Source organism: Centrocercus urophasianus, unplaced genomic scaffold (genome assembly GCF_019232065.1).
Source record: "Centrocercus urophasianus isolate 14NV4802_14NV808 unplaced genomic scaffold, USGS_Curo_1.0 seq_10, whole genome shotgun sequence".
In the NCBI taxonomy this organism is placed as follows: domain Eukaryota; kingdom Metazoa; phylum Chordata; class Aves; order Galliformes; family Phasianidae; genus Centrocercus; species Centrocercus urophasianus.
Genome location: NW_024884142.1, coordinates 64,690,541 through 64,704,978, shown reverse-complemented (window position 1 = coordinate 64,704,978; position 14,438 = coordinate 64,690,541). Strand labels below are relative to the sequence as shown.

At 39.4% G+C, this 14,438-nt stretch overlaps 1 protein-coding gene across 1 annotated transcript in view; it reads right to left on the bottom strand.

The window, feature by feature from the left end:
* DISC1 (DISC1 scaffold protein) overlaps positions 1 to 14,438 on the bottom strand; it is a 192,295-nt gene that overhangs the window by 130,922 nt on the left and 46,935 nt on the right. The window contains 1 exon segment of the mRNA XM_042817335.1: positions 2,256 to 2,403. Coding sequence (XP_042673269.1) covers positions 2,256 to 2,403 — 148 coding nt within the window.

The window sequence follows — 14,438 nt, the reverse complement described above, 5'->3', positions numbered from 1 at the left end:
TCAAATTTATAAGGTTCTTCATTTGCAAAAAGATGAGATTGGCTTGGTTACTGTAAAACTATAATGTTCTGGTCTTCTGGGGCTAGTCTGTCTAATTTGCTTCATTTTCCAGATGAAAAAAGAAACCTTGGAGATCGTGGCTTTATTCTGATTCAAAACAAAAAACAAAGAATGAAGCCAACCAATTTTCCTTGAGGAAGTGGTAGTGTTTTCCAGCTGTATTTTATAAAAAAAAAAAAAAAAACTGTTGGAACGTTAAACTTTAAACCATTCTTCACCCCTGTGGAAGACAAAGTTTTGCTTGCTCTATCAACAAAGCAGCCAGACTGCAGACAAAGTGGTGTGAAAGGCTACGAATCAAGCAAGAAAGATAAAAGGTGCACAACAACAGTCAAGCTCAAAGAAAGGAGAGTGTTCCAGACATAAAAGTGAGGAGTAAGAGGATATTCATCTGACCCTCAAGAATGGCAATGCTCTCACACCTCTGCAAAGAGAAGAGTTACAGATAAAGCCATCAGAAAGAGAACAGAAAAACTTCCATAACTGTATACATAATATATAATGCACATAGGGTGCTCCAAAAGTAATGCCTCCTACTTATTTCTGACACAAAGAGCATAATAACACTACTTGATAGAACAAATTCTCAGCCACAAAATACTATTTTTCACCACAGTCATCTTCATTAGCTATACACTTTTGCCAACAACAAACAAAAGCCTGTATGCCACACTCAAATATCTGCATGGGAGTCCAGAACATGGCAGAGATGACCACTGTCACCATCACTGAAACACACCACCCAACCACCTGACTGTGCACACACCCACTGTTTGGTCTCCATACACTCAGCAAACATCAATCAAGGTGTCAGTGGGTGCAACTTTTTCCACATGGAGGAATTTCATGCCACGCTTTTGCTTCCCATGCACTCCCATGTCAGACATTACTTTGCCAGACTGCCCTGCCCCTCTGCTGCCATCTGTCATGCAGCAACAACATGTAACAGAATATTGGCAGGAAGGTTCAGCCCCTACTATCGTATCACCACTATCTGTTTCTGACGCCATGAGTCAACAAAACAAATTTGAAGGCATTACTTTTGGAGCATATATATGTACTCACATATTTAGAATTTTTTTTTTTTTTTTTTTTTTAAATAAAAATTAGCAGGCCACACTTCAGGGATGCTATACTGAATCAATTCACATGACATAGAAAACAACCCCACCTCTAAAGTAAAAAACATTGTTATAAATTAATGCATACAGGGAAAATATTTTAATGACAAAATGCTTTAAAGTAATCTTTAAGTAATAGTAAAACATCTTGTTAAGGGCACAGTAGGCAGAAGAAAATAGAGAGTGGAGTTAAACAGTTCTCATTACTAAATTCTACACATATTGGCTAAAAAGACCTTTAAAATTCAATAGATAATAGGATTTACTGAGAAATAATCTGTAGAGATTTTAACTAATTTCAGATATATTAAAAATTTATATATACCAAAATTTACTAACTAGCAAACATTGCAGCCTTTATATGTATAAGCTACCAAAATATCAAAGGCTTTTCTTCTTTTATTTATGCTATTTGATAATAGCTTCCAAAACCTGGAAACGAATAATCCTCTTACTTTTAACAACAGTAACCAGTAGCACAGCTGAAGAAAGATCTAGGAATAAAGACAACCTTTTCTTTCTAAGCTAACTACCTCCCTTGGGTCATGCAAGGCATCTCACATTCCCTCTGACTTTGAAGCTGTTCTTGCTTCAAGAGAAGGCTGAGAAGTTATTTCTGTGACTTTGTACAGTGCAGAGTGCATTACTGCCACCTAACAAGCGATGCATAAAAGGAAGCTCCCAAAGATCTACACATCTTGGAGAATAACCTGTTTTCACTTGATATTTGAATGCTCTTTCATTGCTTGAAAAAGGAGCATCAGAATTAACTCCATAAGGAGCCATTACTCAAACCGCCTTACACTGTTGCTGGGTCAGGATTCAATCCCATTCTCACTCAACATCATTGAGAAAAGTTCAGTTTGATTCACCAGTTCACAATAATCAGCCTTTTTAAAAGCAATTCTAAATGAAACATAGGAAAAAAGAGGAGACAGCAACTTTTCGTAAATGTGCTTCATATTTCCATGCCAGAAGGTCCTTACAAATTTGCATTAAAATTCATCACAAACTGTGTTCCATACTTCACGAAAAGCGGAAGTGTCATTTTATATAAGGAGTCAATAAACTTACCCATCGGCAGCCCAACACAATACTGCTTGAATTTGGGTGACAAACCTATCCAAAAAACTGCTAATTGAAGGATGTCTAGAAGGAAGTTGAAATTTTAAAGAATGTTTTTCTTTCTCCAGTTCTTCTAATTTCCGTCTATATTTCTCAGCTAGAGAAGAAATGAAAAAAAAAGTGAGAAAAGATGGTTTTACTTGAAGAAGATTGATCAATAAGAAGTAAAATCTGTATCACAAACAGTTCTTCTCTTTTGATAAAATATTTCAGTCTCTTTTCCTTCAGAATGAAGTATTAAGAGTACAACAGTCAATATCAGATAATCAGGATGCTAAATGACTTTCTTCTATGACAAGGACAAAATTGCAGGATTCTCAGCAATTTTATTGAGTTTTAATTTGGTAAAGCTCTAAGTTATCATCCATACTCTTTTCCTAAGATAACTCTGAAACTAAATTATATGCAAACTCATTCTTCACTGATCTATTTTAAAACAATCTTAGATGGCAATTACACAGCTGAAGTCTGAATTTTGAAAAACAGCATTGTTACTAGATCAAGAACTGCAGAACTGCCCGAATCCCAAGATTACATTTCAGCAGAAAATGCACATGCAGTTATAGAAATCTTAACAATTCTCTCACTCTAGGCTCTCCTGAATTACATCTAGCTTATCAAACACAAATGGCAGTGCTTTGACTCTACTGTATCTTTATTGACCTAGAGTCACTTCTTATATAAGTTAGTCTTGACTTTGTCTCCTTTCTCTGTGTAGAAAAGAAAGGAAAATGGTTCCAAACACAGATAGTTATTTCTGGTACATTTATCCTCTATTTATATGGTGCAAGTATACTAGGCAAAAAAAAAAAATAGATAAAAAAAACCACAGCCAAGGAGTCTCACTGATACAAGATGAAACACCTTTGATGATACATTAATCAAATCAGAGAGTTTTGAGTTGGTCCACAAATGGAAAATCTTTACAGCTCAGTACTTTCCTTGTGACATTACTGTCCACAATTTTTGTGTGATAAGCATTCCTTTCCCTCTAACATTTTCAATACATGTTACTACCAGAATAACTCCCATTTATGAATGCTTTTTGCTGCTCATTTTCTTCTTTATTCTCAAAGAGGTTTTTAGAAGAGGGGTTGTTTACATTAGCTACTTCAGTACAATGATCCATTTTCACAATAATCCATCATTAGTTTTGATATCCCTTCTGCTATGGTGGTGATGGGAAAAATTAAGACATACAACATGCTAACAAGACTAGATTTTCTCCCTAGGCCAGTACATTGTTCAAAATAGCTTAACCCATGCTATTATTATTATTAAGGTGGAAAATGCTTTCAGAATGCTCTAGCCAAGACTGTCATCTCCCAGGTTACTGTAGATTCCAGGCATTGCTTGAACATGGCCTAAAGGACTGCAAGGAGCAATGCGTGCTGACGTAGCTCCTCATGCACTACCTAAACCAGATTATTCAAATCAGAAAGTAGGACAATTAATTGTGGAACAAGCCCTGAGCCTTGTGGAAACGCCTTGAGTTAGCTTTCTTCCCCTGAGACTCTGTCACAGCAGATGAGGCAACCAAGCAACTGATTGCAGACAATAGTAGACAACGGTTTTGACAAGGATATATTAGTAGCTTCTTACAGGTAGGAAGAAAAAAAAATTAAAAAAAAGTAATAAGCAAACATCCAAGTTAATGCCAACCCAAAGCAGGATGTCTATTGCAGAGCATCATACAGATTTACTGTCTTAAGATCAGAAACAACCTCTAGAAGCACTCACACTATGTGTGTAGCATATAATCATCTAACAGTCAGATTTTAAAAGAAATACCAGGTGATCTTGGATGCCAAAGTAGGTAAGATTGTTCCATTCTGGCACACGTCCAAAACCCTCCTTTATCAGCAACTCCACAGGACATCTACAAATGACATCAAGCTGAATGGTGCAGTTTACACGCTTGACATGCAGAATCAAACTCTGTAACCCAAGTAAGATTACAAAGCAGGTATGGTTTATTCAGTGACACATGTATGCTGGATGCAAGGGTGATAGATCTACCTAACTTGCACACTGTCTGGAAAAATTGTGCTACAGATACAGGCCAAACTAATACGTAATCAGTAGTTTTTCCAGAATTTAGATACACATTCATTACAGCCCCAAGAGTTCATTAGCATGCAGACCCTCCCCTCTTGTGGGTCATGGGATGAAGACTTGTTTTCCTCGCGAAGGCTTCTGACCCTTCTCACTGTAAACTTCTGACCTGTTGGGGGGCATCCCCCAAACTGGTTTCTTCTAGCCCTGTGGACATCTAATCACCTCCCTGCCAGAGGTCTCTGGGTTATTCTCAAACCTTATTGGCATGGCCTTTTTTCCCCTCACTATTCCAGACCAGTGTCTGCCATCCCTTATTTTTCTAACAAGCTCTACATTCTTACTTCTATAAACTGTCTCTAACTATCCCCCTTCACCTCCCTCATTCTCAGTCACTGTGAAGCCTTCTTGCCTTTTCACTTTCACTTATGGGTCCCTTCTCACCTTTCATGTTAGAAGGAAGAGATGCTATCCAGAGAGATCTGGACAGGCTTGAGACGTGAAGGAAGAAATTCTTTACTGTGAAGGTGGTGAGACAGGTTGCCCAGAGAGGTTGTGGTTGCCCCCTCCCTGGAAGCATTCAAAGCCAGGCTGGATGGGGCTTTGAGCAACGTGGTCCAGTGGGAGGTATTCCTGCCTATAGCAGGAACCAGATGATCTTGAAGGTCTCTTCCTACCTAAGCCATTCTATGATACAAGAACTTAGGTGAGATTCCTAAGTCCATAAAAACAGACCAGATTTTGACCAGAAGAATATTCCGCATCTCATATAGAACTTCAAACACTGGTATCAAAAATATCACTATTATAATCAGAAAAGTAAGGAGTAAATGGTGGCCAACATGTATTGACCATCAAAACGAGCAGAACTACCTCCTTTTACTTAGATCATTCATTGCTGGACTTCCTGCATTACCTGAATGGGAGTTGTGGAAGCCCTCTTTAATAGTTTGAACACATGCAAAGACATGCTTTGCTATTCCCATAGAGCATGGTAGCAGCATTTACTATTGCGAAGCCTCCCAAGTGTTCATCCACAACAGATCACAGTAAAATAGCAGACTTCATAGAAGATATAAAGACTCAAGTCCAGATGCAAGTCACAAAAGACAGCCCAGGGAGAACAAAAAAAAAAAAAAAGCTAGCTCATGTTTGGACTGGCATCTTTACAAGGCAGGAAAACACAGAATCATTCTAAGAGATCCATGTGACAGTATTCAAATGTACTACTGTAATTGAGAGATGGGCAGTTAATAACACAGGTTTATATTCACAGTATAGAACTCCGTAGCTGGAGGAGGCAGCAGGCTGGTGTTGTCTGTACCCAGGGTGAGTAGTTGGAAAACTTGCACCAAAGAACTACATGAGACAAAACTCATTCCATGATACTTTAACTTGTTTTTTGACATAATTATGTTAACGCTATGTTTATGCATCCATTGATTCATCCTTCCTAGTCCTTGAAATTGGCTATTCTGGGAATGAAAACAGCTGAAGGAATCCATATGCCACTTCATTATCTCTGTCATTAATTCTTGGCTGCATCCTGCTCTGTATATTCCAGGTTACACAGAACTCAATTAGTTCCTACTAACAGGCGTTTCTAAATAATTTGTTCCACTGGTATTTTATAAGTATTATTGCTGGTCATATCTGCTTGTCATCTTTCAGAACTAAATGACTGTTTATCCTTTCAGCACTATCATTAGAGGTTACGTCCAAAGAAACCCCACCACCTTCTATCTGAATAGTGCAGAACTTCTGCTTTTGGGCTCCTCTCCTTGAGGTTTCATCTGGCTGATGTTTTTGGTGCATAGAGACATTAGGGCATCTCAGTCCCAATTGCTGAAAAGGGAACCAAGCTAATAAAGTTCACCTTAGCTAGCTTTCAGTGCTGCAGATCACGAAAGACCTAGATCAAGCAGAAGTTACAGAAATAATCAGTTGTCTAACAAACATGATACATGAAAGAGTTCAAAAACCCTTTATCTAGTGAAGATAAAGACTGAGGGGAAAAACTTTCAGTCCTATTCCATACCAGATAGACGCAAAGAAAGAGTTAATAAAATGCATTTACTCAGAACTTTGGTTCTGAGTAACAAATCTCTATTGCAACAATGGACATCAGGAAAAATAGAGGCAGTAAAGCACTAAAACTGGCTGCTTGGGGCAACCAGGAAATTCCCATCAGCTTTTGTTTCCAGATCAAGCATCTCAGGGGTAGATTTGGCACAGTTGTTAAGGTCAAAGCCAGCAAAATTGAATATATTCTCCTGAGATCTCTTTCCACCATACTTTCCAGGACCTTCTAGCCAAAAATCAGACAAAAAAAAAAATCTTCGCTACTCATGAGCTATCAGGCTCAAAAACACCACTTTTCTTTACCTTCATTTTAGAATCATAGTATAGTTTGGGTTACAAGGGATTTTTAAGAGACATTCTAGTTCAAACCTCGTTCTACAGGCAGAGATAATTCCCTCTACACCAGGTTGCTCAAAGCCCCATCCAGCCTGGCCTTGAATGCCTCCAGGAAAGGGAAGCATTAGTTTAAGCACACAGAAAAGATCTCCACAGAATTCCAAAGCTCACTGATGAACTGAAGCACAGAACGAAACCACACAGTCTCAAATATATACATCACATAGAAAAAGTTTAATGTTGATGTCTTTTTTTGATGTCTTCTAGCCCATGCTTCACCACAAAATAAGTTATTTAACACCAGTTTATGTGTAAAAAGCAATTCTTCTATTAGAAGTAGTAGCATATTTGTAGATATTTGTTCTAAAATGAAGGAACTTCAGTATATCAATACATACTGACAAGTACTTGGAATAAAGCATAATTTTCTCTTATTTCATCACGTTACTAGCTACTGACTTGATGCAGCCCTAGAGATACAGGTTTCTACTCTGTGCAGAAATCAATCTTTAAGTTACCCTCCTTCCTACTGGTTATCCCCTGATGTGCATCAAACATCCCATTCCACTTAAAGCCAACTCAGGCTACAGGCCTGGAAGACATTGACTGACTGCTGTTTTCAGTCAAACAGAGAGCAGTCCAAGAAACGCATTGCCGCCAAGGATCATGCTTTGTTACAGCTTCAAGGCAAATGAAGCAATTTGCTTAATTCTTAATTGTCCACATAAGAACATCTGGCTACCATTTTAATTCTTACATATTTTAATGCATTTTCTTTATTCCCACGGAGAAGAGTAGCTTCACTTTATCAAAACTATTTATCATCATGTAATAAATGTTTAAGATTTCCATCACAGTCTGAAGATCCTAAAACAGGATTAGCACAGAGCCTACACAAGGAAATCACACCTTGCAGTTCTAAAGCTGCCTTCTTATCTGCTAGATGCTTCCAGAGCCAGATAACCTTCCCAGTACTCACTTTCATAAAACTTAGAGCTTCCAAGATGACCAGAATGTTTTTGCAAAATCAGCAACAAAAATATTTTGATACCTGCTTTGTAAGAACTACAGAACTCTGAAAATTCACCTATTCTTCTTTCCTCAATCCTGACTCTCATCCTTCTCCTGTACACAGGAGCAGGTCTTAGGAAAGCACACTAAGAAGCGAAGCACAAAGGGTCCCCTTACCTCAATGCTGCTTCCTGAACCTACGATGATTATCAGGAAAAAAGATTTCCTGAACAAGGCACTACTTTTAGACCAGTACCTTGAGAGAGTAGGGAAAAATCATGAGTGGATGAACATCTATCCACTAGAAAATTCCCTTTTTTGAAGCTATCTATGCTTTTGGTCTTCAAAATATCCTATGACAGACAATTTCAAAATAGAATTAGGAATGCTATAAATACATACCACACCGATTTTTTTAAAATTTGTTTTATTTTTTTTACTACTATGAATGCAAGATAACATCCTCTTCACTTTCCCGCACATTAATAATTTAGACACTTTTATATTCACATTGCACATCTCATTTTTCTGGATGGTGACTTTACATTAGCTGAAGAAATGCTACAAAGGCTACAAAGTAAGGAGTAATTGGAAGCCTGAATACGTGGCTGAGGTGAAGCTGGATGACAGCTTAGTAAGCAAGAGGTCTATAGCCCAATTACTAACATTAGTCTCCTGCAAAATCACTTGTGGGAGAACATACATACCAATTAGTATTCAAATATGATATGCAAAGACCTGCACTGTGATCAGAAACAAAGGCATTACAAGCAACTTGTAATTTCTTTAATTTTTTATCATAAAATAATTGAAGAAAATAAAGAAATGAACTATTTAACAGCTGCCTCCTCCCTTGTCACTTCACAGAACAAAGCAGCTTCTCGGGGAGCTCATTTTCAGGCTGAGGGCAAAGCAGTGGCTTGGGAGCAGCATCCAGGGAAGGAAGAGTGCAGCAGCTTGTCCTCCTTCGAGACTCGCTGATGTTCTGATGCCTTTCCTGATGTTGTGGCAGTACTGTGACACCACAAGGCATGCCCTCACAAAGCGTCTCTGAGTTCAGCAGCTCTGTTTGCAAGTTCTCAACAGCAAAATGAGATCTTTGTTCCCTGTTAGTAGCGTTGGTGACAAACAAAAGTACTCTCTCGCGTTTTCCCTCCACGCTGAGAGGACATTAGCACAGGTGAGTGCAAACGAAAAGGAAAGGAGCCAGCCTGGTTTGCGGTGAAAGCACCGGCAGAGAACAGGACCGCTCCTCTTGTCCACTGCCCACTGGTGCCACCGTAATTCAGGATGAAAATATCAGCACCTGCTGCTTTCCTCCCCTATAAACAATTTCAGCTCAGGAGATGGGTGTTGTGCAAACCACTTGCACTGACTGCTGCTGGGACGCATCCCGTTCTCCACCTCTCCTACTAGCTGTCTCCAGGGAGGTCTGTGGCAGGAGCATTACTTCACAGGCATGGGAGTTGCATAATTCCGTTGGAGTCAAGTGCCTTTCCTTTGGAGCCGTTCTGGAAAGAAGGGTCAAGACTGCAGCAGTCTTCTCAGCAAAGATTAGAAAGTCGTACTTGCTTTACAGAAAACGCACCTCTTTTCCTTGGCAAAAGTTACAGCCTTAGTGCATTACGCTAGGGGCACCATCAACACACACATGTGAAAGAGTTCCCCAGGTTGTGGGGATTTTAGAGCTCTCTGATTAAGGGAGATTGTTTTTTTCCACTGCATGCAGGTGTTTGAACTTTCCGTACAGCTGGAGATGGAACAGCAGAACTCGCTGCAGCTAGAAATGACAAATCGGGCGCTGCAGGACCTGGTTCACCAATATCGCCCACAGGCCACTGCAGCGGGCTGTAGCCCATTCTCACAGAGTGGAAGGTGGCACGAAGAAAGTGCTCCAAAAGAAATGGGGCCGAAGCAAGAGCCCAGCCTCTTTTCTCTGGTAAACTGATGTGCCATGCCTATCTGTATCCACACCGCGTTGAGTTGTCGCTGCGCTCATTGCTTTTGGGAGTTTTCTGTTGCACGTTTAGTTCTTACACTTAGTTCTGTTAGTGCACAGCCTCTGGCTTCCTTGTAAGGAAGCTGGAGAGCTGAAGAGAGATGTGTGAAAGTGTCTCTGTGTGTGTCGTGTGATCTTGGTGCATAAGAAACAGGCAGCCTTTTCCTCATCCCCTTCCTTATAGAGTTGGAGGTGGCTCAATACTAGCTTTCATGTAAAAACAGCAGAAGAGCAGGTATGTTTCTTTCTGAGGTAAAAATAACATTGTAAAAATGACATTTAGTCATTTCTGACTTCTTCCCTGAGTGTTGATGGTAGGGATGAAGCACGGCTCCTTCACTGAGCAGGGCTATCTTGTTTCCATTGGGTATGGGAACTGGCTGCAAGGACACATGGATGTGGCACTGTCTGCCTCTTCCTGTTCCTTCAAGTTGCACTGTCTTCTTCCGATGCAGGCAGCTTCTCAAAGCAAGCTAGAGGAGATCAATGCCAGAGAAGCAACGTTTAGAAAGGAACAGAGGCAGAGAATTGCAGCTCTGACATCAGAAATAGAGAGAGACCAAAGCATGCATCAGGAGAGCTTGCGGCAAATAGCACACTGGCAAGCAGAGCTAGACTTGTCAGAAAAACTGTTCCGGGTGGGTGAGGACATTAGAAGAAGCCTTGCAAATAAATAAGTGAAAACATTTTCTCCTTTTCTTGGTGGTGATGGTTACTGTCATTTGTTTGGTTGGTCTTCCCTCAAATAATACAGTATTCCTCCTCTTGTCATGGCTGTTCTATCCAACATCCTTGTCTTGGTTCCAGTCCACATAATGGATGCCCGTTCAAGACAAAGTACTTCTCACAAGAGCACACTTTGATCCCTCCTATTCCTGAGGACTTTTCTTTTCCCTTTCTGACTTTGAAGTTTCAGAAAAAAATTAGTTAGTTTTCATGTAAGAATTATCAGTAATCTTCTCCTCTTTCGTACTAGAGGTAAGGAAAGAAGAATTATTACTGTGAGACAGAAATAATCCATTCAGTGTCACTCATGACAGAGCCACTTCAGTTTGAGTTTTCACTAGGAGGAGAGAAATAGTCCTGTGTTGTTATTACCTTGTGGGAGAAGTCCCATAAATACAACATAGTTTGGAAGCGTGAGAAGCAGAGCATCTGGCTAAGAAACTCAGATGCCGACTTCCCTAAATCTACAACCCTACTGGCCTGCTAGTGTAGTGGAAGACCTGTGACAATGTGAGCAACAGCAGTTCTTGCACGCCTCTGCCTTTTTTGCAAAGCTAATGAAAGGCCAGCAGAAACCAAGGACAAAGGCCTCAGGATGACCCACAAAGAAATTTCTCTATTGTAAGACCAATGACTCTGGGCAACACCAAAGACAGAGTGGAGGACCTGCATTTCTTTCAGACAGGCAGCTTTACTTTCTGTTCTTCAGTGGCCAGGTCTTTAAGAGGTGGGATTATTCCCCATGTATATGCTATGGAATTTCCTTTGCCACCTTCAGAAAGCTAGCGGCCTGATAGTCAAGCATGAAAAATCTTGCTTTGCCTGTGTTCCTGTCTTCCTTTGTTTCCCTGCTGGTGGCTTCAAATCTTTCCAGATCTTTGCACACTCCTATCACACCCTATAGTTTTCCATGGATTCTTTGCACTCCATCTGCCGTTCAACTAACATCTGCCCTCCTTTTCTCTCCCAGGCACTGGTGAATGTGAAGTCAGGCTTGCTGGGACCTCTCCTCAGAACGCTCAAGAAAGATCTTCCACAAAAATGAATAAAGTCTAAGGTGCCACATTCAAGGCAACACAGTCATACAACAATGTTTTAAGCAAAACTTTTAAAACTGAAATAAATAAATACATAAAACACTTCAACATAGAAAATCCTATGCTGTATAAGAAAACTTTTCGCCAGGTGGACACAAGTGAGAAGCTAGTGTAGACTTTCAGCCTAAGCTTTGAGCAGTGTCCCCATTTCTAATTGTAACAATCAGAAAGATCAATACAATGGAAAGGCGATACAAGAGGTGTAATAACAGAGAGACTAACACAATAGAAATGTTATAAGGGAAGGAAAAAGGACTGCTCACTTTTCTCCAAGGATTTAGGCTCACAGGGGAAAATTCCACAAAGAAGGGATTTCCAGAAAGAAATCCTTCCCCAGTGGTCAGTCAGCCCTTAAATGAGGTCTAAGAGAGATGCAGCCAGGCTCCACCCCTTCCAGTCACACAGCTGAATTGCCTTCACCTGTGCTCCTGCAGCTGACCAGGTCCCCTCCCCAGGTGCTCAATCAGGGTTTCAGGCCGTGACTCAGCAGATACCATACACCTTTCTAGAGGAGAAACATCACTGGTAAACTCCTAGCAAATCAGTAATGTTTTAATATTTCTTAATAACATGAGCTAAATCAAACAGTGATTTATGAGCACAAGCCATAAGACTCAGTGGATTTTGAGTTAGTATCAACTTAGCCTGAAGAAGAGCAAAAAGCCACAAAAACTGAAAAGGTCCTCTGACATGCCTCTGGCAAAGAACAGGGGAAAGCAGTCAGCTGGAAATATCAGAATACTGATTTGTGTGATTAACCTCTTAAGTATCTTGGCCAGCATTAGAAAAATATTGCTTTCTAATGTTATACTTTCTCATTATCACCAGAATGTGATGTAGGCTAACTTATCCTTACAGCTGTACTTTCTAGACTGTCAGGACTATCTGGATAAACTCACATCACAAACTTCTGTAGCTTAACCAACCTGCAAGCAAAACAGTTATTATTTGCCACTGCTGTCTCACAGAGAAGACATCAATGTATGCCAAGTGTACAAGGCTCAGACAACAGGAAGAGTCCTACACCAGTAAAGTTAGAATCAGCAAAATAAAGGATAGCTGAAAGACGAAGACAAAGTCACAAAGTACGGATGAAAATGGTGCACAGTACTTTCACAATAACTGTAGCTTATTCTCCACTGCCCTTAATATGATACTTTTGAAAAACACTACATTTCAAAAGTGTTTTTAATAGCAACATTTTTAATAGCAAGAGTTTAATAAGTATTTCGCATTGCAGCATAATGTAGGCATTTCCATAATTTTCTAAATGCTGGAGTAATTACTTTTTTTTTTTTTTTTTTTTTTTTTAAGTGTCTGACATGAGTAACAGTTACTAAAATATTGGACAATTTCCTCTGTATGACAACCCCTTACTCATCTTTTTAATTGCACTAAAATAATGGTACAATGCTACGCAGTATCTAGCCCATACAGTCATTATCTTTGGATTTGCTGCAATTGTTAAGTTCGCTCAAACACAATAAGTTTTTCAATGCGCAAGCACTTTCTAGAGACATAATTTTTGTTTTAATTGAATTCATAGCTCAAAATAAACAGTGCTTGCTTTTCATATTCTTTTGTAAGCATTAAATTTCCACTGGAACCACCAAGAACTCTGCATTTCCAATGTAACTTAACAGTAAAAATAATATCCAAGAGCAGTTAAAGATACATTAAATGGAAAAACAAGCTGATTGCTGGTGCACTTCATTTGATATCAACATTATTTTCTAGGCAGTACTGACAGTACTGTCACTATATATGAAATTGTACATAAATAAGGAGAAATATGTACAGCTGATTCCAGGCTAAACCTGAATTTAAAAAAAGAGGCATGACTATCTAGCACAATGGGATAGGTCTCTGCTCTGCATAGAATGTTCTTAAACAGAGCCCACAAAATCAAGAAGCTGGCAGAAATGAAAGGTCCTTGGTTACAGTACAGCTCCTTCTGTTATTGGAGATGGAAGAGGAGGAACATGGGTAAAGGTTTCCCATCAGCACTGCCTACAAATGACTGTCAGCAGTATTTTAATTTGAATAGAGAAGGATTCAACTCCAGTCCACTCTGTCCCTTTCCTCACTCTTGAATCTTTAAGCCAATGTCTGCCTTCCTTAACTGCCTCTGAATAAATGCCATTGGTCAATTAGAGTATAGACAAGTCAATTAACAGAGAAACAAGGCAATATTCTACAGCAAATTGCGTTATATTGAGTGACACTGGTCATTTCTACAAAGTAAATTCTAAACAGTCTGCAAGAAATAATGTCTGATGAACTTCACATTGGCTTTGTTGCAACTATAGGCAGATTATGTTGGGATTTTTTTTTTTTTTTTTTTTTTTTTTTTGCACCAGGCTCTATTCAAGCACTTATAGTGGATCTAAAGCTCTGTGTTCCAGCTGTCAGACAAAGAAAAGGCTCCTTTGTTATCAACTAACCTGAGCATATTAAGAATACCATCCTAATACACCATCTGAAAGATTTGTGCGTGCATGTGCTAGAAGTGTAAGAATAGCATGTAGATAATAAAAGGAATTTTCTTCAAAGGTTAATCTTCATATTTTTAAAAACCACACTAAAAATGCACAACAAAACAACGCATTCTAGGCTAAGAGACACCAGCAAGATGATGTACTGTTACTTCACGTTGTAGTCTGAAACAAAATAACACAGATTTTCAAATGTGGTGTACATTACATTGTACAATTGTGATATCTACAGAAATATACTGGCTTGCAGTTCTGCTAAGTTACCAGTTATGGGTCAGCAGCACCAAAATCAGAATGCGATTAGACTATTTTCCTTCTGCAGTAGGGCACA